Consider the following 23,405-nt stretch of genomic DNA (forward strand, 5'->3'; position numbering starts at 1 on the left):
TGAATCCATCATGTGTGTGTTCATTTTAAGTCTCCGATAAATGCCTTTTGACTAATGAACATATTCTCTGACGACATATTTGGGATCAGAGGGATAGAATCAACCACAAGTGGTAGGGTCTTGGTTGTCACAGAGTTCAGAGTGTGCCCCTCAAAAAATGCCACTTGGGCATATTGATTATTTTGAGCTGAAGGCAATGGAGCTACAACAGATTCAGGAGGTTCCCTGACCTCTCCTTTTCTGCCTGAAGCAGGATCTAAAACTTCACGTGGGAAAGGTGCCTCCCCAACCTACAAAGAAGAGGACAGCCATCTGATGCCAGGACAGGGAGTGGACGCTGACATGGATCTGTACAAAGCCTTACCCTGAATCTGTACCCTTCTCTTCCATTAGTTTTCCTATATGTTTCCTAGTCATTTCCCCACAATTCACCAGCTCCAGTCAGAGCCCTTTGTCTTGTCACATCCTCACAATTTATCATTCTTTGTTTACAATGGTATGTAAGTTTTGGACCTAAAAGGTCCATTTTCCTTATGAAGACTCTCGTGTGCATGTAAAAGCATTACATAAAATGTGTGTGTTTCTGTCCTGTTGGAACACAAGAGGCCAGGAGGAAGTTTGGCCTCCACTGTAGTTGGGAATGGAAGGAACCTCAAAGTTGAGTTACCTGGAGCCCACAGCTCCTGGCCTTTTGTTTGCTGGGTGCTCCCTGGGTATGTGCGCTGCAGAAGGAGGCCTCCCCCCATGTCACTCAGCCAGAGGGTCACCTTCCTATTTTTCAGGTGTGAGAAGAAGGCACCATTCTCAATCCTTGAACCCTGAAAATAGGGAATGAGTTAGAAAGAAGACCCTGATACCAGAGAAGGTCATCATCTGACCTCTCAGCATCTTCCATTCATGAGGAGAGTTAGTGAAACGGTGTGGCCTTTGGAAGACTGTTATCTTGTTGGGTTGGTAGGATAAGTCTCGTGTGTAGGGAATCATTTAGAGGTTTATTAGCGTTTAGGTATTATGTTAACATCTGGTTCATATGCTGATTTCTTCTCGTCAGTGCAGACTGGTAATTATCTTCACGGCTCTGTGGTCCTTGGAATGTATGCTTGAGTATCGGGGAGACATGAAGAAGCTGCCGAGACGTCCGTCATGCCCCACCCTCAATAGCAGGCCTCTGCAGGGTGCCGGGCTGGGCTTTGTGGGACCCCATTCATCACGGCAGGCCAGCGGCTGCTGCAGCCTCCTGGGTTGCTGCTGAGGAGCTGGATGCTAGACCAGACCAGCCAGTCTACCTTGCTGCTCTGGGAGCCAGGGTGCTGGTGCTGTGCTCATTTGAAAGCTTGAAATGTTCAGTGAAGTAGGTAGAAATGCTGAGTTGATGGAGGAAGGCCAGCTGTCCTGGAGGAGATTTTCTCAAACTCTCGTAAACATGGGTGTACACCTGCCATCATTCTCTCTCTCTCACACACACACACACACACACACACGTACACACGTACACACGTGCGCCTTCACCCTCCCAGACTTTTCCCTCCCTGCACTCACAAACACATGTGTGTCTCGCGTACACTCTCTCAGCCTAAAGGGTGGCTGAGGGGAGACCCCACGGCTAAATCAAATGCTAGTTAATGCTGCTGCTTTTATTACACCAAAAAGTCTTAACATTTATTAGGAGATGAACACAACACTTGGTAACCTGCTGTCGTAGTGGCATGCATTCTCCTTTGTGCAGCAGCTTTGGAGTTCAAGATCACTGCAGGACGGGGAGTGGACGTCTGTCAGGCCCACCCTCAATCGCAGGCCTCTGCAGGATACCGTGGCTGGGCTTTGTGGGACCCCACTGCACTCTTACTGCAGACTGCATATAAGAACCACCCTCCAGAGGGAGCAGAAGGGGAGACTGAAATCCTTGTTCTCCTGAGGACCAGCAGACCCAGGGTGCTTCACTGCTACTGCAGTCTAGGCCCTCACGGGGTGGGTGTTAACATGGTGTGACAAGGGATCCAGGTTGGGGACAGTTCCTACAACTTAGAGCTTTAGCACTTCGGGGGAAGTATTTGCTTTCCAAACAGGTGTCACTGACTAAAGGCAGGGGGCATGCTTAGCGCTGCGACTGAGCTAGGTTAAGCTGCCAGGAGTCTTTGAGTAATCCTGGTTTCACAGGGAAGAATAAGACATGATGGCGCTGTCACAATAAGGCCACTAAACTCACAGCGGACGATGACTTCAGAGGGAAACGCTCACGACTACAGGGAAGCAGCTCTCTCCTCTCTGACGTCAGGTGCCCCTGGCGGGGCAGGCACCTCCCTGAGACTGTCACATGATCCTTTCTGGGCTGCACAACATCACTCAGCACAACGGAGCATGGGGGGACCACGCAGGTCAGGGTCACTGGACATCACCACCAAGCGAGCTGACTGCTGGTGGTGAGTGTCTGAGATGCTTCTCCCGGCTGGGCCGGGTACCCCGTGTGTCTGAAGAGCTAATCTGAAAAGAGGCTGGCAAAGGACTTCCTCAAGCTCCGGATGGTCTCTGCTTTGGCTTCATCCTCAGTGGCTGAAGACCGGAAGAAGGAAGACTCAGAGAAGCTGAAGGCATTTGTCAGGGACTGCGACTTGCTTGAGGATAAAAACCAGAGACAAGGTGAGAAGGGGTGGCATCCCAGGCGAGGCAGGGACAGACGGCAACACGAGGACGCACAGCTGGAACCCCCACTCCCACCAGGGGGGACCAGGGGGACCCTTACGCTTGTTTCCCCACCTTCAGGGCTATTGAAACAGGAAAGGGTGGGGGGCAGCGTGGGAACCAGGGAGCAGGGGGGCGAGAGAGAGAAGGGAGAGACGAGGAAGGGGTGCCTCTCAGGCTGTCTTGTGTTTCACGCTAACAGGTCCCAGTGCTAGATTCCAGAGGCCCTGGCTTAGTCAGCACTGACCTGGGATCCTCGCACCTACTCCTCAGATGGGAGGAAGGGGCCTGTGATCCTGCTCTCTCTGTCCCGTTGACTGTCACCATGTGCAGCTACCATCAGAAGACCTGGGGCAGTGTCTGGCTCTGCCACCCCCTCCCTCTTGGCCTTTCTAGGGCTCAAGCTCTCCTAAGTGACAAGTGGATGCTTGGTGACACAATGATCTTTAGGCTATATTTTGCCCTCTTCTTAGATTCTAAAAGAACCTATGAGCTAGGCCTAAAACTCTAACTCCTCAATCTCCCTGTTCTTAAAATGGATATGATCACCCTTGCAGCCTCCCTCACGGGAGCCCTAAGATGAGGTCTCTAGGGTTTAGGGTGTCCCAGGGCACAGGAGGCCTGCATGTGTTTAATGAAAAGAACCCAAATCACCCACATTTTCATGTCAGAGACTAGCAGTTCAGAGAGAAAAACTGTGAAGGCACGAGGCTGTGGGGAGGCCAGGCTCACATTCCCAGAGAGGACACAGGGGCTGGCTTCTCCAGTGGCCGGGCCTGTCTCCTGCTCAACCCCCACTGACCCTCTTTCCTGCAGGTTTCCAGCTTTAGATCTTTTCTCCTGGGGTCTTGGAACTCCCGTCCTGCCCCTAAATGCTGGGTGCAGCCCAGAAAACTCCCTTCTCCAGACCCTAAGCAGATGCCCTGCCTTTCCTCCTGGCTTGGGTGGACATGCTGGCCTCAGGAGAGGAGACTCTTCTTTGTGCACAGACAGAGGGTACCCAGAACAACCCTCTAGCTTGTCATCAGAGGCTGGCTCTGTTCAACAACTTCAGCCCAGAGGCAGGGACAGCCCAAGGATCTGCCCTCAGACTGGGGCTGGAGTTGGCCAGCTAGGAGGTAGGAGAGACCAGCAAGTCAGCCGCAGAAAACAGCTGGGTGGAGGGGCTGTTATGGGCCAGGTGAGATGTGAGAGGTGCCACTGGCCAGAGCGGGCAGTGTGAGTGGATGATGCTGCTCCCAGCATGCAGGACTGGAAGACCCAGACAAAGTGACCATCTGGACACCCGAGCCCCCAACCCTGGCTCTGCCACTAACTAAAGAGTGGCTTTGAGAAAGAAAATCTGTTTTCTCAACTGTGCAATGGCTAGATGATCTCTGAGCCACTCATTCAAACTCTAAAATTCTATATTCCCTTCTCTCCCTCCCTGAAGATTCATTTACTAAGATTCTCACTCTGAAAAGCATGGGAAGATCACTCCTGTCCCCTGAGACTATAGCTGCCTGTCTGCCTGGGGACACTGGAAACAATCAGAGGCTTCCCTGCTGGAACTGACCAGTATCCACACCACCCCAGGACAGTGCAGGGCTTCCCTACACAGCAACAAGGGGGGCTTTGAGGGTGACTGCTAGGAATGAGGGGACCACAGAGGGCAGAGCTCCTCAGCATGTGCACCCAGGGACTGCTCTGCTGCCCACACCACAGACTGCCCTCCTTTGGACAGAGTGGAAGGTAAAAAATTGAAATGGATTTAATTGCTTCCCCCTTTTTGTTCTGGGCAGCCTTGCTGATTGTACACTCGGAACTATGAGTCAGAGGCAGGGAAGATTTTTTAAAACTTTCAGAAGGAGAGAGACACAGAGAGAAAAGGAGTGGAAAAAGAGTGGGAGATGGGGTTAAAAAACAAACAAAAAAACCAAGCCCAAACCCTAAGCTGGCCTAAGACTGGAGAGGCAGCATTACCACTTTGCAGGAAGCGGAGGGAGGGTCTGAGCTTCTAGCTGCACTTGAGATTTTCACTTCCCTCTTCCTTCCCCTCCCCAGTCAACTCCAACCATTCCTCTCACCAAGAAAACCAAAGAACAAAACAAAAAAAACCACCCAAAATCCCACTACAAAATACATGTAGGAGGAGGCCTGACTGAAGGTGCTTTCTAGCAGCTCTGGAGCCCACGTGCGTGCGGAGGGGCAGGAAGGGGGAGGGAGCTGCTGGGTGTCTCTTACTTGAGCTGTGGGTGAGGCTGGGGCTTCTGTGGTGGAGCAGCCGGGGGTGGCTGGGCCTCTGCCAGGGAGCTGCTGCTGGAGGGTGCCTCTCCGTGGGTGGTGGGGCCGCCTGGCAGCTGAGGAGCCGAGGAGGAGGAAGAGGAAGAGGAGGAAGGTGGCAGTGATGGTCCAGGGGGGAGCCGGCGCGGAGGCAGCACCTTGCCTGGGGGCTGTGTTCCTTGGGGTTGCCCAGGGCCCCCTAGGTTCAGTACAAGAAAAACTTCATAATTTAACCATATCAAAGGGTTTCCTTATTAGAATCTACGTCTCAAAGGGTGTGGTTAGTTAATTACCAAAAGCATAAGCACTATTACAAGAAGCCACTCGAAGCCCTGGAGATCTCCCCACGGAGTCCCTGGTCACCCTGACACACCACCACCGCTATTTGCTTCATCCCCAAGACGCAGCAACGCAGACGCAGAGGAAGTCAGGGGGCTAGGGACGATGACAGGGGAAGAGCAGACCCAGTCAGAGGTGAGGTCTCTTACAGAGGAACCCTAGGTGTAGGCCACCCTGCTCTGGGGTTTAGTAGGAAGTCCCAAGTCTCACAGAGTGGGCACAGTAGAGGGAGGTGGACATGACCTTGGACTGGGAATCAGAGAACCTAAGAAGCCATCGACCATGACTCCTAGGGCAAGTCACCAAACTTCCCTGCACCTTGGCTTTTCCAATCGTAACCGCTTACAAAAGTAAGTCTCAGTTACCTTTTAAGTTGATGGTGTTCAAAGGTGATAAGGGATGGGAAAGTTCTATGGAGCTGCTTCCCCTGGACCTCCCCCAAGCCTGCTCACTGATTGCCACGCCCACTGGAGCATCAGCGCGTGCCCAGGACCAGGAGAAATGCTTTCTTCCTGGGTGTTCTTTTGCCTCTCAGTTCCATCCTCAGAGGCTCTAACACAATGTACCTCCCAGGTAAATGGGTGAAACTCTCCAGACACCAAATCCCATTCTCCCCGGGGGGTGTTGTGGGCACCATATGGCAAAGAAGAACCCCTCCCCCAAGAAGGACCAGCATACCCTCCTCCCAGAACGAGACACAGAACTAGCTGGTGGCCCAGAGATAATAAAGGTCCTCTTTCCTCTGGGAGTTGATAGGCAGTAAGTATGATACCAGATTGCTCAGAACTTGCTGTGGGAGGGGGTGTGGCCCTATACTAATAAATCAAGAGACATCTCCGTTAGCGCATGCTGACTAGTAGACATGGTGCATGCTCGGCCGGGAAGATCCAGGTTCTCGGCCTCAATCCCAGAGTCCACATCCACAGACCTGCTGGAAGGAGTGGGCTTGCGGAAACTCAATCGTAGCCAAGAACTGTGTTATTACCCAGTTTTCTAGAAACACCAGCACACCCCTATCCCCTGGAGAGGCAGAATTGTATGCCTATGCCATTGTGCCTCCAAGACCGTCTGCTCACCTCCCACTGCTCCCTGTTACTATCAGTCACTAGTTAACACCAGGGTTAGTTACACAGAAATAAATACATACATAGATAAATGAGATTCTTCATGTTGAAGAAGTTCCAAGTTCAAATCAAATAACTAGTAAAGATGACAGGTTAGTGGATTATTTCATGTTAACCTTTCCAAAGTTCATCATCATTTGTATTCACATTTTCTTGTAAAATAAGGCAGGTTGGTGTCTCAGCCTCTTGTAAAGAAACCTGAATGTATTCCCACTTGTACAAAGATACTTGAATAGCCAGAAACTTTACAACTTAACACTGAAGACAGATATAACTTTTCCTTTATTGCACATTAAACTGTACAAGAGTCACAAAAGAGAGTTACTTCAATCACACTTCCAGCATTGGCTGAGGTTCTCCCAGCTGGATCAGTACAAAAACAGGGGACAACATCAGAAAAGAAATGGATACAAAACACCTGAACGGCAATCCTATACTGTGACACGGTTGTCCCCCAGGCCACAGAGTGGTCCCTTAGCATGCTGCCTGAGGGCACAGGACAGTCAGGTGCTGCTGTCTGTGTGTGTGTGGCAGTGAGAGCCCTAGCCAGTTTCTCCCCCACCTGAGAGACCTCGGCTGACACCACCCTGCAGCCTGACCGCATTCAAATTGGACTAGTGGCTCACAAATATCACATGAAAAGCACCTGGATGTACACACTGATAACATGCAGAGAAGCAACACCACCAGAAGCTCACCGCTAGGACAGAAAGAAAACACATTAAAAAAATGTATTCCTCCACTCCGGGAAAGATGACTTTACTTCGATCTGTCATTTCGTCAGATTGGGAGGTATTTAAGGACCTAATTCTTACGCAAACCCGCCTGGAAGTGCATATATGCAGATATGTTTGTATTTACAACAGACCCACCACCACCATCCTCTCAGGCAGGGGCCACAGATGAGAACATTCGCGCTCAAGGCATTTCTCTGCGGCCTTGTATTTGCAAGCAACTGAAGGAGGAACCAGGGTGCGAGCCTGTAACATGCGACTGTTGTTACATACAACCAACACGGGCCACTCCTTGCAGCTGGGAGTCCAGAACAGTGACGTGTCAGTTCAGAGGTGGGAGGGGCTGTACAAGCAGAGCTGGCAGTAACATTTCTTCTGACAGGCTAACTACTGGCAGGGACTCCCACGGACCTTGGTGCTAGAGGCGGCCACGTGCTGCCCGTTCCCAGCCTGGCCAGGAGGTGGCAAGAGGCAGCACTGGGTACGAGGCCTGGTTCAATGATCTGCCTCATCATCTGCCCACGTGCTGCTCATGGGAGGAAACAGGACAAACTGGGGCGGAGTGTTCTTCAAGAGCTACAGCCATGGAGCCTCTGTCCAAAACCTATACCAGCTCAAACTGAGACAGCTCTCACCAGGCAAGAGAACGCTCCTCTGTCCCTGGACTCTGCAAGGCTCTTGTGAACAGCTGAGGACCAGAGTGGGAGTCCACCTCAGAGTTCTGTAGGCAGCGTACCCGCTCGAGTGATTGGGACGTTTTAGATTTGGTCTCGTTTATGCTGCCTCGGGAAGGGACAAGGGCAGAAAGGTCGAACCCTTCCCAGACTGTCAGGGGCTCCCTGCGCTCTACGTCCAACATTGCCAAAGCATCGTCTCTGCTCACAGGTCAAACTTTGGGGAATACAAAGCAGCCTCGGTTCCACAGAAGCGTACACACAGTGGATTCGGAAACAGCGACAAAGAAAGAAAACAACTTAGGGAGACTGAAATCAAAACACAAAGTACTCACAAGTTCACTCTGATATTGCACATCAGTGGCCCCCTTTTTTGTTTGTTTGTTTAATCTCATAGCTAATTAGTTAATAAAAACAAAGGGTACACTGGGATGTAAAATATGGAACACATTCCTGGAAATAGATTGTTCTTTGTACTTCATGTCATCACTGAAAACACAAGAGCTGAGCAGGCACGGCCAGCCTATTCACATGGACTCAAACTGCACCACGTTAGCAAATGGAGAAAAGGGCAGACGCCTTCAGATTCAACGGATGGAGCTATGGAAGTTGGATCTTGAAAATCTCTTAAAGTTCTAGCTATTGGCCCTAGTCATGCAGAAAGGAAGCAGAAAGCACAGTTCATGGAGATTCCCAAGCACATTCATGGAGGGAGAGTGGGGGTGGGGAGGGGGTTATCTGAGCCTGGGAGGAGAAGGAGAGGAGTCGGGCTCGGTTTGCAGGGTTCTCATTTCTCTCCAGCCACTCCTGCTGCTCCCCAGCCCCCGCATTATGTAATGCTTTAAAAAATACTATCAACCACCTGGAAGACGGAGTCACGCTGGACTGGGAGAGGCACAGTTCCTGCGTACACTGTTGACAAACAGCCCTGGAGTCACAAGTTGTACAGAGAAAACAGAAGTGAGCGTTACAAGTATGAGCAGGAGCAGGGGAAACGACCAGACGAGGGGCTGACACTGCACAGGAGGAACAGAGTCCGGTCAGCACGGAAAGAGCACGGACGACGGCACGGGGCGGGGGGGCCTGCTGCTCCCCTCCGCTGCTTTCCTTTCTTTTCTTTTCTTGTTTATTTTTGGCTTAAAATTTCTGCTTTCAAAAATTAACTACCAATCACTTTAAGAAGCTTGGACTTGTTTTGGCCCTACTGCAATGCCATTACAGTCGAGAATATACTGTAAACAACCTTGGGGCGGTGGCCGCTGAGGTGGGGTCTTGCTCGAGTCTGGATCCTTAAGCGCTCCGCTCTGGAAGACAAAAATGCAGAAGAGGTAAACTCGAAGCTCCAAGTGCATGAATTCCAAAGAAAACCCTGTGGCTGGGTGGTGAGGCTGCTGTGGGAGCCGGTGGGGTCAGCCATTGGCCTCTGAGGTTCCAGGAACACCTCTCACCGGGGCTGCTCAGCCTCTGCATGTTGCTGGGGCACAGTGTGGGCAGTCTGGGGCTCAGAACTGCTCTGGTGACAATGCCTGAGACCTCCTCAACCGCTTTTCCATTTCATCCCCCTTCAGACTTGTTCCTTCTAGAAGATTTCTGTCTTCTAACACCATCTGGTTTCTTTGGGGCCTGCCTGGTGTCCAGCTCCCACTCCTGTGTACAAGTCCAACTTCCTAAAGGAAAGGGAGGATCAGCAGGAAACTCCCGGGATTGGGTTGGGCTGTAGGTAGCTCCTGGGGCGAGTGGGGTGGGGCTGGGGAGGAGAGCGTGTGTGTGGAGTGTGAGTGTGTGAGAATGTGCGTGTGTGTGTGTGAGCACAGCATGACCAGGTGACCAGCCTGGGCTTGGCCCACTTCTCCAGTTAACCTGAGAGTGGGATTAATTCCAGGGCTGACTCAGGGAACACATCCACTCTTTGGAGAAGGCTGAGAACCTCCTTGGGAAGGGACCTGACGACAGGGCATCACCTGAAGCAGTGGTTCTCAACCTTCCTAACGCCGCCATGTATTTTCATTGTTACAAAGGGGTCGCAACCCACAGGTTGAGAACTACTAACCTAGAGGGACCAAGTAAGACATGAATGTTTGTAAAAGGCCAAGCTTGCTCCCTCCCAAACCGCAATTATTACCATAACAGCAACGTGGCTTCATCCCACACCTCTCCTCCCAGCCGCAGTTCTTTCTATACTGCTCTGACAGCTTTATACCTCCTAGCATTTTGTATAAAGGTGGCGAGCATTTGGAGCTCAAGTTCAGAACGGGGAAAATCTCCATGAAGCTGAAGCCTGCCGAGGTGCTGATGGTGATGTCAAGGAGGGCTTTGAGGTAGGGCTGTGGTGGAGGATGCCCCTCCCCTTGCGATGTGGCCCCCAGCCCCACTCTGGTTATAGCTGTTTCTCCTCTTGTTCCCCACTTGCCCCCGGCCTCTGAGTCTGGCCGTCAGTGTCATGGCCTCTCCTGGCCTGAGATGGGTGCTCAGGTGAAAGACGACAATGATTCCAGAGTTTGTGGAGCCACAAGGTTGCTTCTGCCAGCCCTGCCCCAGGGCCTCACCCCCGGCACCAATGACGGCTGCCAAAGAATCAACTCGGACACTCAGACATCCTCCTCCCAGAGAACTGGCATTTTCAGAGAGGGTTATGGGGGGCCACGAAGCAGGAGAACAGAACCAGGGCCAGGGAACAAATGCTCTGGAAAGACAGGAGGAACTTTCTGTTGTAAAGACAGTGAGAAAGACTGTCTTGGGAGATGGATGGATGGCTCAAACAGAAACCAGAGAATGATCTGATGGAGACAGAATATTCCTTCTTTAAATATGAGATAGATTGGATAAATACTAAGGTTCCTTCTAACCTATGACACCAGGAAAAAATGTTTAAAACCTGTAGGTTAATGCTTTAATGGTAGAAGTCTAGACACTCACAGGATGAGCTCACAGGGGTGACCATGGCATGCAGGCTGGCCCTAGCTCCCTTCAGCCACAGAAGTGTACACACCAGACACCCTAGGATGAACTGCGCCCAGAAGTGCCCTTCCCAGAGCTCCAGGGAAATTGCTTCCTGAAGCAGCATTTGAGTAATTTCAGGGGCCCAGGAATGTGCCTTAGCCACCCTTGATGGCGCCTAGGAATTTTCTCCTGTCCCTGGCTCCACTGAGGTTGTGTACTGAAGACTTCTCAGGAGCTATGGGAGGCATGTAGGGGAGTCCCCAAGGACTGTCCCTTGCCTGGCTGAGATGATCTGGCTCCACCCACAAGCCTGCTGTCTACTAGGGACCAAGGGCCTATTCCCCATGGAGTGTGGCTACCACGGGATCTGTCTCCAGTCATCAAGAGCCTCAAGGGATGCTGAATTCCTCAGAAGTCTGGCCACTCTGGCGTCACTGCCACTTTCTGGCCTGTAGCCAAGTCCTCAGTAGGAACTCATGGCCAGACCGAGAGAAAGAGTTTAGTTCAGGAAGTTGGATGGACTCAAACAGGTAAGAGTGTGAAGTTCAGAGCTTATGCCTAGCTGCACACAAAGAGGAAGGTGAATAAATGGCCTTACAGCAGCCCAGCGGGGGAAAAAACCCAAATTATCCTACTAGGAGCTCAGAGTGTCATAGTGTCATTTGTAATGGTGCTGCTGGAACTCTGATGTAGCCAGAGGTACACCAGTGTCTTGCCCGGAGAGCCATGTGTCCACCACTCTCCTGCCTGATTGGCCTCAGGAGAGAGCATTGCAAGCAGTTCTGGGCACCTCTTTTAAGGGGGTTATAGGCAGAATAAAATGGGTACATGGAGCAGATGGGTTGGTGAGAAGTTGGGAAATGACATCTTTCCTTATGTGACTTTGGGCAAGTTACTTAACCTCTGAGTCTTTCCCAAATGGGCATATTATGAGGGTTAAATGAGGTAACTGTGGAAGCACCCCGGGGCTTAGCAGAAGCCTGAAATTACTCAAATGCAAATCTGAATCTTGTCACGGGCTGGCATGGGGGGTAGTAGTGAGCTTCCCGCATGACAGGTGTGTGAGCAGGGCCTGGACAAGCCCTGGTCAGAGGGGCTGTATGGGAGGCCCTGCAGTTGCAGGTGGATGGCTTCCACTGGCTCTGGGCTTCCACTAATTCACTCATGTGTTTTTCAGTTCTTTAGGAATCTGAGATTGAAACAAGGCTTAGCTGCAGAGCCCAGGAACACCCTCAGGCTGTTGGGCCTGAGCAGAGGTGTCATGCAGGTAGAGGCTTTGAGGGGTTTAGCATGAAGCTGGAGCTGCAGGGCTGCACTGAAGCTATTGGGCTGGTATCCTGCTGTGCTGAATCTGAGAAGCCAGGGAGGCAGGCGGGGCTAGTGAAGCTCAGAGGCTGTTCTGGGTGGAAGGTCCAGCACTCAGTCCTTACCCAGCCCAGCTCTCCCATTCTTCCCTTCCCTGTGCTCACATGGGAGGCACCAAAAGGGCCCGGTGCATGGTCTTGGGGGAGAACTCCCTGAACTGGGGACCAGAAGATCCAGCTCTCCTTCTTGGCAGTTGTGACCTTGGGCAAGCCAATTGCTCTTTTTCTGCTGATATGTGAAACAAAGGTAGCATTGTCAGCCTAAACCATCTCACGTCAGGGCTGTGGGGCCTAAATTAAAAAAACGTGCCCTGTGATGTGTTAGGCAAAGTAGTAATACAAGTGAGCATTGCTACTCTTACTGAAATAATAGTAAGTATCAGTCTAAGGGAATGAAGACCTCATTCGAATTTTGCTGGGTAGCTTCCTGCCTCCTGCTGCGTAGGAGTTTCATGTGTGGGGTTGGGCTGGGCTGGGCTGTACCATGTCCTCTGCAATATCGCAGACTTAGTTCCAGCAAGGTCCCTGCAGAATCAGTAAATATTAGCTCTGGAGGTAATTGGAAAGGAAACCACCAGCCTGGGACAGAAGAACCAAGCCTATGGATGAGGCTTTGTGGGTGTATGTCAAGGGCACCCTGAACTTGCCATTCTGTGGCTCTGGGCAGCCCAGCGGGGAGAAAGGAGCGCCTATCTGAGGTCCCAGCAGGATGGACGCTAAGGAAGGAAAGGCACCGAGTGAGTCAACTCTTGAGAGCTGCTGGCCTGAGCCCAGCAGCTGCCCCCACCAAGGAGGAAGGCCTGTGCTTGCTCAGCATATCTGTGACAGGAAATTGGGAAAGGGTCTCAGGGTCTGGCCCCAGGAAAGAGGCTGGGCCAAGCTCCTTGCCGGACACGCCACAGAACTATTCTGATCAGCTCCCCTAGGCCCCACTCCCCCGGTCCAGGACCCCAGGGAGAGTGAGGCAGCGGGAAAGAATGTGGTCTGAGGTTGTAGGTTTAGGCACTGCAAAGGGGACAGCATGTTTGGGGGCACCTTGGGCTCTTTCTGGGCTCACCCCTATGGTCACCACTGTTCACCCTCCTTCCTCCCTACAAGAGGTGCCCCAAGGATGAGCTGTTCCTCCTTTGTCCCTAAAGGGAACTGCTGGCCTGTATGAGGAGCTCATCGGCTGGATGGGGACCCTCCCATAACCCACGGCATAAAAAGATGTCCTTTGGGGGCAGCCCACAAATTCCATGGGGGAAAGGAAGGTCAAGTCACTCCAGGTCAGAATGTCAGCTTTGAGTGATTAAAGACATCCCTGAAAAGTTGAGACAGTCCCAGAACAGTCAGTTTCTCTTAATAGTCTGTTGAGGGATCTGGTCGCTGGTGGCTTTATCTGAACCTGCCCCAAATCGCTTCACATTCTCAGCTTATACTCACAGGGGAACAAATTCTCAAAAGCCATGCCTGCTGTGGGAAGCCGGAAGGCCTTTCCTTTGTCCTAAATTTACCTCTTTAAGCTCAAGTGAAGCCCTCTAAGTCCCGTGTTTGGGGTCTGAGGAACATTTGTGGCCTCTCGCCCGCCACACAGCCCTCTGGACTCCACTTCCCAAACCGAGAAACCCTCTTTTAGAACCTTTGGGGATGGAGAAATGTGACTGAACATGTTTTGTGTTTCTCTTTAGATCAAAAAGCCAGTTCAAAAATGACACTGGTTGAAGGCTGTCACTGGCCAGAGGCAATCTGGCCTCAGTCCTTCCATTCTGAAGTCCCCTCAGCCTTTCCCAGGTCCTGGGGCTGCACAGCCCAGCTCTCCTCACTGCAGGTCTGGAAGGAGATTTTAGAAGCCACCAGCTCCCCCTCTGATTGTGTCCCTGACAAGTGGCTCATTCTACCCCAGTTTGAACATAAGCAATGATGTGGCAGCCACATGCCACTTCCCACAGCAGCTTTTTCTCTCTTAGTGTTAGAGAATTTACTTCTTACAACTGGATCAAAACCTATCTTCCAGTGATTTGCCTTTGGGAACCATTTCTACCCCGTGGCAGCTAATGGAGGCAAGATACTAAGCTGTGGGCTCTTGAGAAGACTGCTATTCAACTTATGCTCCATTGACTTTTACTCCCAGCATAGACCTGCCATGCTTCTTGCTTCCCTCTTCTGAGAGACTTCACCTAGAGTTTACCCCTGTTATGCTGTGGCCCTCTGACTGGAGACAACATTTCAGGTGTTCTCCAACCAGCTCAGGGCAGAAGGACAGGCCCATCTTCATCCTGGACACCATATGTACATGAGTGCTCCCAAAGGCAAGTCTTAGATCGCCCCCTTCCCTGGGTCTAACCCATGAAGCCAGCTCTGAGGAGCACAGAAGGGAGACTGGTCCCCATGTGAACCCACCAGTGTCTGAAATTCCTGCATTAGCAATTCTGACCTTTTGCCCTACAAGGTTTTATGGGAAAATACAAGGAATGGGACTAGTGTAATGTGACATGAAACAAAGATCAGCCTCATGAAGGAGAGGACCAGGATGCCGTCACTACTGGCATGGCCTCAAAGCTTTGTCCTCCTGAAGTTCTCTCCCTACATTCTGGGAGTCTGAGGAGCAACCCACACCTCTCCAGACCTCAGAATGCAAAGCCCAGCTCAGATCCCAGAAGACAGAGACCCCCGCCCCAAGGGTGTGCAGTGGGTGGCGGGCCGGCAGGAGCTGGGAGGAGGCTCTGTAGGTACAGAGCCTGGAGGCGTTGGCTGCCACTGGCCACCAGGTGTCACTGCTACCTTGAGAACAGTTTCCCCCAAGCACTTCAGAGTTCACGTGCACAGGGGTGGGTTGCCCCTCTGACTCTCAGGACAGCACCGAGGCTGAGGCCAGGCTGTCATCAGCCAAATCAGGCTTTATCACTCAACTTCCCTGTGCTCAGTGACACAGCCAACACATGGCATGCACCTGCCCTTATTCCTTTCCACTGTGCACTGCAGCTAGCGTGGGGCCACTCCCCTATCTTTGCTCTTTGTTTTCTATCAACGAATCCATCCCAGGCTAGGGGGCTGGCTGGTAACAAGGTAAGGAGTGCCCTCTATTTGCTATCCTCACTGCTCTCTCTTTGTCCCTACCCCTACCAGTCTGCTTTAGGGATTCTTCTAGAATCAAAGAGAGGAAAGCTCTAACGGTGCAGCTAAGGGCAAGGATAGGGAGAAAGAAAGAGAGAAAGGTAGACAAATGGCTAGTCACAAGTCTGTCCTGGTCTTAGGCTAGAATTCCGGGCAAGCAGCAGCCTGTGAGCTGAGCTTCCACAGCCACAGATAAGAGGCCGGAAAGCAGGGGCTTGACTGTGAGTAATGTCATGTGAGTCAGTGACTCAGGTAAGGGCTCATCTGGCCATTTCTAGGGACCCTAGAAATGTTCCTTCTTTCATATCCCTTCCACTTACATACTACCAAGGTCATCCTGCCATCAACCTCAATGGGCCAATAAGGCTATTAAAGATGCTTGCTCTGAATAGGAACGTGTTCGGCAGATGTATTACAATGGCATATCGAGGGGAGGGGGGCGGTGAGAGTGGTTGGCCTAGGTGGGAGGAATAGTCTATCACTGTCATTTGTATAAAATTGCCATCACATGGCGATAATAAAAAGCAGGCAGACTTAGTTTTGTTACTTGTTTAGCTTTTCTACACACAATTGACTGCACATGGGCAAACCAGGCTGAGCACCCCACCCCCCTTTTGGTACACCTTTGATGTGTTAAATGACTACTAGCTGCTAGATACTTTGCTAGGCCCTAACAAGTTCCTACTTTGGGGGAGCCTGCATTCTAATGCAAGAGACAATGAAACAGACAAGAATAATCTTAGCTGGTAGTTAAGACAAAGTGGTAGCCAGTGAATAGGTGAAGTGAAATATCAGTTGTCATGAAAGAGTTGGCCAGTCATGCAAAACTATGGGGGAAGAGCATTTCAGACAGAGGACACGGCTGATACAAAGGCCCTTACCAGACTATCTGGTCATACATGTAGTGAGTGAGAGCTTAGGATGGTAAAAGGCAAAGAGAGGGTAGGGGCTGACAAATGAGGTTGGACAGTTGAGTTCACTAACTCATCCAGGAAAAAGTGCTACATACAGTCACCTCCGAAGTACTTCCCAGGGGAAGCTATGCACCAATGCCAGAGCCTGATTTTCAAAGCCATTTTGGAATTCTTTTTCTGGAATGGTCACAGAGCCGTCTTTGAATTGTCACAAACTTATCCTAGAAAAAGTGCTACATATCTCATTGCTGAATATCACTGCGGTCACCAGATGGCCAAGGGGACTACTTTGAAGGTGATCATAAATTGCTTAGGGAAGGTTGGGTATTGAGGGAACAGGTTGGAGGAAAAGAAAACTAGAGTTCTGCTTGGGCTGCGCTATATTTAGCATGACTTCAAGATCTGCAAGTAAAGATGTCAAGCACAAGTTAGAAATATGAATCTGGAACTCAAAGGGGTGCTTAGGGTAGGAAGTAGATACAGGATGGTGAAGACCACTAAAGAATGTACATCGACAAAGCTCTTCCGTTCGGAGGAGTCAGCAGAGGAGGCTGAGCAGAAGCAGCTAAAGAGGTAGATGAAAACCAAGTAAGGTGGGGCCTCAGAGGCCTAGAAAAGAAATTGTCTCAAGAAGGACAGAGTAGTCAACTGCAGCAAATGCTGATGGAAAGTCTGGACTCGATGGCACGAAGGTGAATTTGACGAGAGCAATTTCAGTGGGATGGAGGGGGCTGGAGAGAAAATATGATGCAACAAAGAGGTGATGGTGGCTAAAACAACTCAAGAAGATTTACTAGGAAGGGGAGCGGAGACATGGACAGCAGCCGGTAGGGAATATGGGGTGGAGGGAGGCTTTTGTTTTTCATTTTATTTTTAATGGGAGATGTTTATATATGGATGTGACAATCTTGGAAAAAGGAGACACTGATAATGGAGAAGAGAGGGATACTTGAAAGTAAAAAGGAGATGAGGTCCAGATCACAAGTGGAGGGTCAGCCTTAGCAGCAGATCCTCGTCAATTAAGACATCTCCGCACTGTAACCAACAGAAACGTGCTATCACATGGGAGAAAGGGCAGGTGGAAACACGACCAGTGCACTTGTGGCCTTGAGCTTAAGTTGCAGCATTTTGCCAAGTGCGACAGGCTGCCTGGTGCCTTCTGTCTCCTGTGTGGCCTGGGGTCAAGGCACATAGCTCGGTAGGAAGCTATCAGAGGCTACCAGAAGACGCCATCGACAAATGGTGACAGCCTCTACGAAGTTACTCATGATGCCAATTAGAATATAAACAACTTTCAGACAGTAATTATATCTCACTCATCACTGAAGTCCTAAGGCTAGTAACTAATTTTAAGTGCACCCTCTGGGCGAGGCGTGTGTTAGTCAATGGAAACGCGGATGAATAAGGCACAATCTGCCCACAGGGACTGAAAGTATTTTAGAAACATTTGCTATGTGAACTTAATCATGTGTGTAGTAGAGAATTTGGCCTTGCCCTAAAAGAGGTCTGGCCTTTGTCCCTGACTCCTGGGAAGTAACCTCTAAACTCCTGGTGTTTCAGAAGTGAGAGGAGGGTCTTTATTATTCATGGCAGCCACCTCAGGCCACTTGGTATTAGGGTGAAGTCCAGCGAGTGGGGAGCCAGAGTCCAAACAGGCGATCACTCAATCTGTCATGCCTGTATAATGAAGCCCCAATAAAAACTATGAACACTGAGGTTCAGGAGAGTTCCCCTGACTGGCAATATTGTGTGTGTGGCCGGGGAGTGTGTCCTAAAGACATCAGAAACTCTGTGTGTGGAACTGCCTCAGATTCTGTCCAAAGCATCTTCTTTTGGCTTAGTTTTGGCCTGTATCCTTTTCCCATAACACGCAATAACTATGATTGTAACGGCTTTCAGTAAGTTCTGCAAATTCTTCCAGAGAATTGTTAAATGTAAGAGTGGTTTGGGAAACTTCCAGAACTTCCAGTTGATGTCAGAAGTCAGGACAGTCTTTTAGAGGACTGTGCCCTCGGCCTTGGCAGTGTGTCTAACTCCAGGTATTACATCATCTTAGAATTGAAAGGGATTTAAAAATCATCTAATTCAACTCCATTTTATAGGTGAGGAAACAGAGGTCTGGAGATGAGAAGTAACTTGCCCAAGGTCACATAATGTTACGACACAGTGAGAACTGGCCCTGGAGTGTCCTGACTCCCAGCATGGTGCGCTCTCCACGAGGAGAGGCCGAGCAGAAAAAAACTTATCCTTGAATTGGACTGACTTTGCTGCGAGGTATTTCTGCAGGATTTCCTATATTTAGGGAGGCTTATTCTTTACTTTGTTTCCTGGTTTAACTCTAACATATCTGAGATTTCTCTTACAAAATGTTTAAGCTGAAATACGTAATGTTTATAAAATTAGGGGCTTGAACTGAAGAAGAATTAATCCTTTATGTGGGGTGGGAAAATTGTTTTGGTGTATGATCTCATTGCTTCTGAACTTCTTTACTTTAGATATCACTTTTTTATGAATGATCTGGATTGTATTGCTATAAAGGATTTTAGCATTTCTTTTTGTTCAACCATTTTATAGACAAAGATGCTGAGGCACAGAGGTGGGAAGAAGCCTGCCCAAGGTACCTGGGAACTCAGTGCCCAAGGTACAGCTAAACCCAGGACTCTCCACCCTCAGCAAAGCTTTCATTCTAGCTCAGAATGCTTCCTTTGTAGATGGCCAAGAGAGTCACACACCTTTATAAAAAGAGCTTAACGGCCTCTCGCAGAAATCCAAAGCGGCCTATTTTGTCAGGTTCTTTTACCCATCAAAAATTCTTTAAGGTCCTACTAAATGTTTTTTGTACTTCTCAGAGTTAAAGGGAGGAAGGAGACATCCTTCCTCCAGAGCAGGGACAAGCAATAATCTGATCAGCAGACCGAAGGATACAGTGGACTAAAGGGCAGGACTAGGACCCAACTATCTTGATTCTATCACATTCATAACATCATAAAATCTAATGACAGCCCCCATTTTTTTAACCATAAAAATCTTGTCATCTCCTCTGGTTAAGTACAATATTTAAATAATAGGTTTTGTGTCTCTAACAAGCAATTAAGTTTGGCTTCCCTAATCACCCTGGTGTGATGCTCTAGTAACTAGTTATTGTGAAGGACAGTCTTGTACTTGGTCAGAAGTCAGCATGAATCAGCTAAAGAAGGCGTGAAAGACTCATTCAGAGCTAATATATGACAACATCCCACCATCCAGGGCTGCACTCAACGCAGATCCCCAAAACACAGGGTGGACATTCATTAGTCCAGAAGGTCCTATTCACCCAGCGTCAGTGAAGACGGAAGTATTCTACTCGAGGAAATGTTTTTGAGCACAAAGAGTACTTCGATATCGTCTCAGCAGGGAAACTGAGATCCAGGAAGGGAACTGACTTCTCCCCATCACACTGTGTTATTTGTCTGGTTTGGGGGAAATATTTCTTTTTTTTTTTTTTTTTTTGTAGAGACAGAGTCTCACTCTATGGCCCTCCGTAGAGTTCCATGGCCTCACACAGCTCACAGCAACCTCCAACTCCTGGGCTTAAGCGATTCTCTTGCCTCAGCCTCCCGAGTAGCTGGGATTACAGGCGCCCGCCACAACGCCTGGATATTTTTTGGTTGCAGTTTGGCCGGGGCCGGGTTTGAACCCGCCACCCTCGGTATATGGGGCCGACGCCTTACTGACTGAGCCACAGGCGCCGCCCGGAAATATTTCTTATACATTATGTTTCTAGCTTCCTTAAACAGAATATGGAAGACTACCTAAAACGAAATCCTTTCTTGATGACTCAAGTTCATTATGATGAATATCAACAAGTCTTTTATGCTATGATTCTGTGATAGTCAAATGATGAGAAGAAAAAATCTAGGGTAATTTGTTTCTATCCTAAATCATCCAGACTGCCTTATACTGTTTTTGTTTTTTTTTCTTTTCGCTCTCCTTCGCTAGTATAAGGCTATCAGTCTTTTCTTTTTTTTTCTTACTGAAGAATTTCTAGAATCCAGTGGCTTTGCTTCTGCTTGTAGTATAATCCAGTGAGGGACTGAGGGAATCCAAGACCAGGGGCTGCTCACATACACAACAGCAACCATCAGCCTTTATAGAGGGCTTATTATATGTGATGCCATATCATAGGTTCTTTACTTCTTTTAATTCTCGCAGGTACCATCATGAAGCCAACAAACAGAGGGTCTCGGCTTCAAACGTGGGTAGCTCTCACTTCAAAGCTCACACTCTGAATCACTGTTCCACCTCCCTGACTGAAGTTGAATCTTGAAGTAAAGATTCCTAAGAGAGTTCTCATTTACAAATTAAAACTTTAGCTCAAGAAAGGCTAGTAAGCCGGGCACGGTGGCTCACGCGTGTAATGCCAGCACTGTGGAAGGCTGAGGAGGGAGAATCGCTTGAGCTCAGGAGTTCGAGACTCGCCTGAGCGACAGTGAGACCCTGACTCATGAAAAAAATGGAAAAACCCAGCCGCCTGTAATCCCAGCGGCTTCGCCTGTAATACTAGCAGCTTCGCCTGTAATCCCAGCGGCTTCGCCTGTAATACTAGCAGCTTCGCCTGTAATCCCAGCGGCTTCGCCTGTAATACTAGCAGCTTCGCCTGTAATCCCAGCGGCTTCCGGCTTCCGGAGGCTGAGGCAGCGGGGTGCCCGCAGCCCGAGTCTGAGGTTGTGGTGAGCTACCACGCCCACTGCACTCTGCTCAGGGACATAGGGTGGGACCCTGTCTCAACAACAACAACAACAACAAAGTAAAGAAATAAAAAATAAGCAACGAAATAAAATAAAAAAGCCAAAAAAAATAATAAAATAAAAAAACAAACAAACAAAAAAAACAGAAAAAAAGAAAGGCTAGTAACTTCTAACCCAAAGCTACCCAGGACTTTAAGGGAAGGGCTAAACTAGGACTCAACTCTTTGATTTACTGTCCTGAGTTCTTACTCCTTCATCATACAGAAGTTCAGTGGAGAGGTGACTTTGAAAAATGAGATTCTTCTTTTGTGGGACTGGAGACCCTCAGGCCCAGGGCCCTGCATTTCTTTGGTGCATTCTAGAGCTGCAGGGCTTGGTGTTTCACTAAAACCTCAGTGTGGATTTCCCACTGGATCTGAAGCTGGGATACTGTTGCCACGAGTGTGATTGGTGCTGGGCATGAGGAAGGAAGGAAGGAAGGAGGGAGGGAAGGAAGGCCATTTCGTTTGCATTTTGCACTGTCACTTTCTCCCAGAATGGGGACCTGATTCTTCCCAGTTTCTAGACCAGCATATTTCTCAGAAATATACTTTCTTTCCAAATGTGGCAGACCCAACACAGTGAACAGCTACTGAGCAATCTGAACCAGCCTTTCCTCCAAGACTTCCTGGTTAAAAACGGGAGCATCCTGGATCTCAGGGGAAACTGGCTCTGGCTCCCCGGGAGATTTCACATTCAGAGGGGGGAGCACTAGCAAGCCATCTCCGGGCAGTTCTGGAGCTGACAATGCACAGCACTAATGAGAAGGCCTCACTAAGGGTGGTGAGAGATAATGAGACCTCCGGAGGGAGGGAGGACTCCTCAGATGCCATGGACACTGTGGGCATCTAACCTCTACTCCACCCTAGGGCCACTGATGTCTGTAGAGGTGAGCTTGGGGATGGTTCTGGCCCTGGTACGTCTCTTCTTACTACTTACCTGTGGCTGCTGGGTGGTTAAGGGTCTCTGAGGAGACAGGACAGGCGTCCTGGACAGAAGCTGGTTCATCTTGCTGATGACTAGTTCGGTGATGAGCTGCCTGTCCTCCACCTGGTGTTCCCCAATCAGCGGCATGCTACAGTCCATAACCTGGTAGAAACATGTCCCGGGTGAGGAGAGGGGTCTGGAGACAGACAAAGCCTCATGTGGTCTTTTGGAATGGGTAGGGTTTAAGCCAGCAGAGGTGTATTAGAGATGAAATAGGCATTCTTGTCTTCAGGTAGAAGCACATTCACCTTGTAGAGATAGGACCTCTATCCTCTCCTCATGCAAACCTTTCCCCGAGCACTTCCCCCTAACCTTCATTCAGGCCAGGCTCGGTGGGACTGACAGAATACTGGCTGGCAGTGGTAAGGGGAAGATGCAGAGGCAAGGACAGGATAGACCCCCAGGGCGCAGAGGTCTGCAGGTTGGAGAGTAGGTAGATGTGAGGGGCATTCCTTTAAGTCTCTGGTTAGGAGAAGGTCATGTTCATCTCTGTGACTTTTCACCCATACAATGTCCATCTCCAAATATGCCCTGCTCATTACATGACCAGATGCCTGCCTTTGCTCCTAACTCGGATGCCTTCTCTTCTCAGGAACAATACTGATGCTTCCTGTACCTCAAGGTTCAAGTCAATTTTTTGTTGTTGTTGTTTTGGTTACTTTTTGTGACAGAGTCTCTGTCACCCTCAGTAGAGTTCTATGGTGTCAACCTCAAACTCTTGGGCTCAAGAGATCCTCCTGCCTCAGCCTCTGAGTAGGTGGGACTACAGGTGCCCACCAGAATGCCTTGTTAATTTTTCTATTTTTAGTAGAGATGGGGGATGGGGTGGTCTTCACTTTTGCTCAGGCTGCTCTCAGACTGTCAAGCTCAGGCCCTCAGTCTGCCTCGGCCTCTCAGAGTGCTGGATCACAGGTGTGAGCCACTGTGCCTGACCCAAATCAATAGATCACAGACTCTGTAGCCAGCTCTCCCATTTATGGCTGAGAAAACTGAGGCCCACCCAGAAAGGGGAGGTGTGACCATCCACAAGGTTACACACCAAGCATGAAAGGGGTGGATTCTGAATCTGAAGCCCTCTTTGGGCTCCTGATACCACCTGTTTTGCTAGCAAAGGGCCTTCCCTGCTCCCAGGCAGACAGGGCAGGAATGTGTGTGAAGGATTCATACTGCCACTGGCTTCTCTTTTAATACAGGAAAGGAGAGTCAGCAAAGTTGTGTTAGGATCAGGCTGAGTTAAGTGCCTCCAAGGCCAGAGAGATGCTAAGACTCTCCTGCCCACAGGTGCCAAGCTTGAGGCAAATAGAGATTCTGTGGCCTTGGGCACACGTTCAAGGAGTTGGGTCTTAGTTTTCTCACCTGTAAAATGAGCAGGCTAGAACAAATGACTCCCAAGAGGTGTTTTCTGAGATGGTTGATGGTAAAATCACTACAGTCTTCCCAAAGGAATGGCATTAGGTGAGGACCCTAGGAACACGGACCCTTGGTGGGGCATGGTGTATGGTCACCTTGGCAGGTGGGAAACAATA

The 23,405-nt window shown here is 49.8% G+C and overlaps 1 protein-coding gene across 1 annotated transcript in view; it reads right to left on the reverse strand.

Moving 5' to 3' along the window:
• Positions 1 to 1,012: 1,012 nt before the first annotated feature.
• Positions 1,013 to 23,405, reverse strand: part of SYN2 (synapsin II) — a 181,278-nt gene continuing 158,885 nt past the window's right edge. Inside the window, exons 10-13 of the mRNA XM_053600409.1 lie at positions 21,832 to 21,981; positions 9,056 to 9,116; positions 4,903 to 5,140; positions 1,013 to 2,612 (exon numbers count right to left, since the gene is read on the reverse strand). Of these exons, the coding sequence (XP_053456384.1) occupies positions 2,477 to 2,612; positions 4,903 to 5,140; positions 9,056 to 9,116; positions 21,832 to 21,981 (585 nt within the window). The 3' untranslated portion in view covers positions 1,013 to 2,476. The remainder of the gene's footprint in view (positions 2,613 to 4,902; positions 5,141 to 9,055; positions 9,117 to 21,831; positions 21,982 to 23,405) is intronic.

This window comes from Nycticebus coucang, chromosome 8 (assembly GCF_027406575.1).
Source record: "Nycticebus coucang isolate mNycCou1 chromosome 8, mNycCou1.pri, whole genome shotgun sequence".
Lineage (NCBI taxonomy): Eukaryota > Metazoa > Chordata > Mammalia > Primates > Lorisidae > Nycticebus > Nycticebus coucang.